This window comes from Pseudorca crassidens, chromosome X (assembly GCF_039906515.1).
Source record: "Pseudorca crassidens isolate mPseCra1 chromosome X, mPseCra1.hap1, whole genome shotgun sequence".
Classification (NCBI taxonomy): Eukaryota; Metazoa; Chordata; class Mammalia; order Artiodactyla; family Delphinidae; genus Pseudorca; species Pseudorca crassidens.
This window is the reverse complement of record NC_090317.1, coordinates 116,642,582-116,647,216: the sequence shown is the minus strand read 5'-3', so window position 1 is coordinate 116,647,216 and position 4,635 is coordinate 116,642,582. Positions and strand designations below refer to the sequence as shown.

Here is a 4,635-nt window from a genome sequence, read left to right as displayed (position 1 = left end):
GGTTAAAATTTAAAGTTGATTAGGATCTGCTAAACCACAGGTGAGTGGTGCCAAATCTAGATTAAAAACTACTGTCACTGAATTTTTCTAAATATCATTATAGAGTTTATACAAAATTTAATCAAGTTTCTCATTTGCAGTTACTGTTAAAATTATATTCAAATAATATTCATTGACTACCCTTGTGCTAGGTACCACTGAGGATATGATCTAATGCTTAGCAAACGGAATTTTAAATACATGGTTGTGATCATATGTTTAGTAATCTAGGGAAGGGACCGAATTCCTATTTAAATTCAACTCCCAACAAGGTTAGATTTGGTGGTTTCAATAAATCACTTTACAGATTATTGAGCTAATGTGGTCACAAATCATATATCATCCACCTCCACTGGTCTCTGCCCTCTAGTATATTAAATATAATTGGGAAAACAAGATATAGACATGAAAAGTTAAATAATTGTCCTAGACAGTGATATAAGGGCTATCACAAGGAAATGCATGATTGAATGTCAAATGACGCCTCCCATCTCTGAACCAGTGACATTTATTGCTGTATACAGAAGAGATCAAGCCAAGAAGAGCTACAGAAGTTCAGAGGGGAGAGAGAGAGGAATGTGATCTGAAGTGCACAGAGACAGTTTCAAGAAGAAGGCAAGGACTGGAGATGGCCCTTTAAGAGTAGGTGGACTTTGCAAAGATGAAGAGAAGGGCAAAATGTGTCCACTTAGCTCTATGGTTTGAACCTGGGTTCTCAATTCTATTTCTGCTTATTTTATCTTTGGATTATTCTGTCTACTCCTGTGGAAGACTCTGCCCACTGCTTAGCAAAACCCTCTTATTTCTGGGCTAGACTACATTTCTCAGTCATGTGTGGCCATGTGGCTGATTTCTAGCCAATGAAATGAGTGGAAATGTATTAATCATCTACTGTTGCATAACAAATTACCCTGAAACTAAGCTGCTTAAAACAACAGACATTTGTTATCTCATACTTCCTGAGGGTCAGGCATTCAGGAGTCTATTAATAAGGTGGTCTGGTTCAGGGCCTCTTATGAGGCTGCAGTCAAGGTGTGGGCAGGGCTACAGTCACCGGAAGGCTTGCTTTGGGCTGGAGGATCCACTTGCAAGCTGGCTCACTCACATGGCTATTGGTGGGAGCTCTCTGGGCCCCTCAGTGGGATACTTGAATGTCTTCATCATATGGCAGCCAGCTTCCCTCAGAGTGAGTGATTCAAGATAGTAAAACTCAGTCTTGGAAGTCACACACTGTCATTTCTGCAATATCTTATTTGTTCCACAGGTCAATCCCATTCATTGTGGGAGGGGGCTCTGCATGATCATGAAGACCAGGAAGCAGAGGTTATCTTGAAGGCTGGCTACCAGAGGAAGTGCTCTCTACTACTCTCATGCTTCCTACAGAAAGAACTCCCACGTGCTGCTTTCCCCTGCCAGCTGGCTGAAATGAAACAACTCTCAGGGCCACTTGGGACGCACATGTTAAAGGTAGTAGGACCTCCATCAGCTTGGGTCCTGAATGACTACATGGAGGAGAGTACCCTGTTGACTCGTTTACCTGTCGAGCACTAGTTAGTGAGCAAGAAATCAAGTTCTGCTGCATTTGAGCCTTTGTATAGTTTCAGGTCTATTTGGTTCAGCAGTTAGTCCATCCCAAGCAGCGTACGTCCCATGCAGTGAATCATTACAGTGCCTTCTATTGAAGTAAAGTCAAGCACCACAGAATGTTGAGGGAGTGAGGGGACTGTCTCTATTACATCCCTTTGTCCTGTGGCGCTTTTTAAAAATTTAACAAGTATCAACTGAGTGCCTACCACATGTCAGGCCTTGTTCTAGGTGCAAGGAGCACAGCTATAACAAAACAAAGCCCTTGCTTCATGGGGCTCATATTCTAATGGACTATCCAGTGGAGGCCTCTTGATGAATGCACCAAACAAGTTTGCCAATGTTCCCATTCAGGGGGTTAAAAACTATAAAGGCATTTGCTGAATCTCCCAATTTGATGGGGGCCTGATAGATTAGTGTTTCCCCTAACTGTGCTGTAAGCCAGTGCTAAGGTTTCTCAAGCTTTTATGTGCACACGAATCACCTGGGGAATCTTGTTAAAATATAAAATCTGCTGCAGTAGGCCAGGGGTGCCGCCTGACTGCATTTCTAACAAGCTCTCAGCTGATACTGATGGTCCCTGGGTCACACTTGGTGTGACAAGGTTCTAAGGAACACTAGTTACTGGATGTTAAAGATATCCTATGTATAAAGGATTTCATGTTCAAGTAACTGAGACGATGCTGCCCTCATTCCTGACTGCTTTCTAATTCCTGCTGCCAGTGCTGTCAGAAGCCTAACAGTACTTTCTACCTTGTGTTCTGTGAGATACTCCCCTATCTTTATATTTACCTCTTAAAATTTAAGCCAGTTTGAGAGAATTTCTCAAATTCTCTCAACTTCTCGCAATATGTGGCCCTCAAAAAACCTCGAGTAAAGGCCAAGAGTTTCAGGTACAGGGAATGAAGGAGAAATGGAGCCATGCTGCAGAGACTGGGGACAAAGCCAAAGCAATCAAGCTGCAAGAGGAACGTGAAGCAGATTTCCCAAGAGCCTGAAATATACACCCTCCTGCCCCTCCCAAGCCTCAGTTTCCTCACTGATTACATTTGATTCTCACAGCAAATCCTTTGGGATGACCTGCTGGGATTTCATAACACCGAAAGTCTAGGCACATGGCCATCATATTTTCTTCTGTAAAATATTACCTGCAACCAGGGTTTGGGAGAATAAAGTGGGATAATGACCAAAAGCAATTAGCAATTTACTGGCACTCAACAAATGTTAGTTACTGGGAACCCAGCTATATTTGAGAAGAATTAAACGATTTCCCCCCCAGATAGAGGAGAACTGGCTTGTTGAAAACGGAAGAAAGATATCCCTGGAGAGTTAGTGAAGGGCACTGATCAAGGGTGCGAGAGGGAGTGGGGATAAGGGAAGGAACAAGCACATCCACAGCTCATCTGAATGCGAGTGTCTTGAACGCACTGGAACCAAGATGATTCTTAAAGGAATATCCCACTTCCACTAAATAGTAGTTTCTTACCAAGAAGAAACAGTTGAATTATTCTTAAAGCATACATGTTCACATTATTATATGATAAACTTTGTCGGTGGAACGGCCACCCGCGGTCTCCTGCGCAGATGGGCTCCGTGGCCTAGCGCCCTGGTTCCCGCCGCCCGTGATCGCGCTCCCAGTCCCGCGAGGGGTCGTCGCCGAGGCTTCTCCCAGCCCACAGGCAAAAGCATGGCAGCCATGCCCTCCAGCGGCCCACTCGTGGCCACCCACGACTACTACCGGCGCCGCCTGGGTGCCACTTCCAGTAACAGCTCCTACGGAAGTGCCGAGTGCCCTGGGGAAGCCGTCCCCCACCAGCCCGCTCTCCCCAAAGCCCACCCAGGACACGGGTGGGCTAGCTTCTTTTTCAGGAACTCCACTCTCCCGTTCATGGCCACAGTGTTTGCGTCCTCAGAGCACTCGGAATCTGCCCAGGCCTCCGCCAGCACGATCACCTATGACCTGCCTCGGGAAGCCGTGGGGAAGCAGCAGCCTGGCAAAACCAACTGTAGGCCCCCGTCCTGAGTGGCCCCCAACAGCTGCCAGGCTTCCTTCCAAGGCACTAGGCTCATCAGAGCCCCCCCTTCCCTCCCGACACTAAGCGGGCTGCAGCCAGCGGAAGCAGTTGTTTTTTAATATTAAAACAGCAAAACACCAAAAAGGAAGTTGAGAGGACCCCACTCCTTACTATCCAAGCCACACAAGAGCCTTCCTGACACCCCAAAACCCTGTGCCTTGCACCAAGTGGAAAATAAACTCCAAGGAGCCGGCAAAAAAAAAAAAACAAAAACAGTCAATCCTCTACAATTCAAATGTCCAGGTGAAGATTATAATCTTCACATATTAACTATTTTGTTTACGTATCTAGAAGAAACAGCTCAATTAATATAAAAACATGTTTAGTAAAGATTACATAATAGTTTATCTGCTGTAGCTTAACTCCCAAATATTCAGTTTCAGTTTTCAAGTATTAACTTTATTTTCCATGCTTGTGTATCTTTGTATCCCCAACTTCTCAGCAAAGAGAGAAGAAAAAGGACCTAAGGTGTTCTCCAGGACACATCCTTGGGGTGACAGTGATGCGCAGCAGGACCCTGTGGGGCTCCTGGGCACAAAAGCCTTTCTGTGTCCCCCATTCCTTGATTACAGGAAACCGGCTTCATTCAGCCTCCACGACCTTCCCTGAGTGCGGAGGAGCAGGTTCAAACAGATGCTAATTAGGGAAGGGAGGGGATACAGAGACAAGGGAGGAACAGTCAAGAGAAACAATAGTGTAATTTTGGGGCTGGGTCCTGGTTCCCCCCAAGGGATACACACACACACTGTAACAGTATCTTTGAGCTGCTCTGCAGATACTGAAGCCCTCACCAGGTGGGAGAAGTTAACGGTTAATTACAGTATGCTGCCTATGCTGCCCAGCAGCACGTAGACCCCAGACTAGTTGGAACCAGAAGGTGGATGATGCTGACGCCCACTTACCTCCCCACCAGCCAATCAGAAGAATGTCCACGAGC

The 4,635-nt window shown here is 45.7% G+C and overlaps 1 protein-coding gene across 1 annotated transcript; it reads left to right on the top strand.

Moving 5' to 3' along the window:
- Window positions 1–3,249: 3,249 nt before the first annotated feature.
- Window positions 3,250–4,342, top strand: LOC137216730 (pancreatic progenitor cell differentiation and proliferation factor-like). Its single transcript, XM_067722760.1, has 3 exons — window positions 3,250–3,441; window positions 3,479–3,629; window positions 4,271–4,342. The coding sequence occupies exons 1-3, from the start codon at window positions 3,311–3,313 to the stop codon at window positions 4,340–4,342; spliced, it is 354 nt and encodes a 117-aa protein (XP_067578861.1). The 5' UTR covers window positions 3,250–3,310.
- Window positions 4,343–4,635: the final 293 nt, after the last annotated feature.

Bases quoted from the DNA above. Each gene is read 5' to 3' on its own strand.
- LOC137216730 (XM_067722760.1), top strand. From the start codon at position 3,311: ATGGCAGCCATGCCCTCCAGCGGCCCACTCGTGGCCACCCACGACTAC. The intron at 3,442-3,478 runs CGCTCTCCCCAA...CACGGGTGGGCT, and splicing joins GAAGCCGTCCCCCACCAGCC to AGCTTCTTTTTCAGGAACTC. The intron at 3,630-4,270 runs GTAGGCCCCCGT...CCTTGATTACAG, and splicing joins GCAGCCTGGCAAAACCAACT to GAAACCGGCTTCATTCAGCC.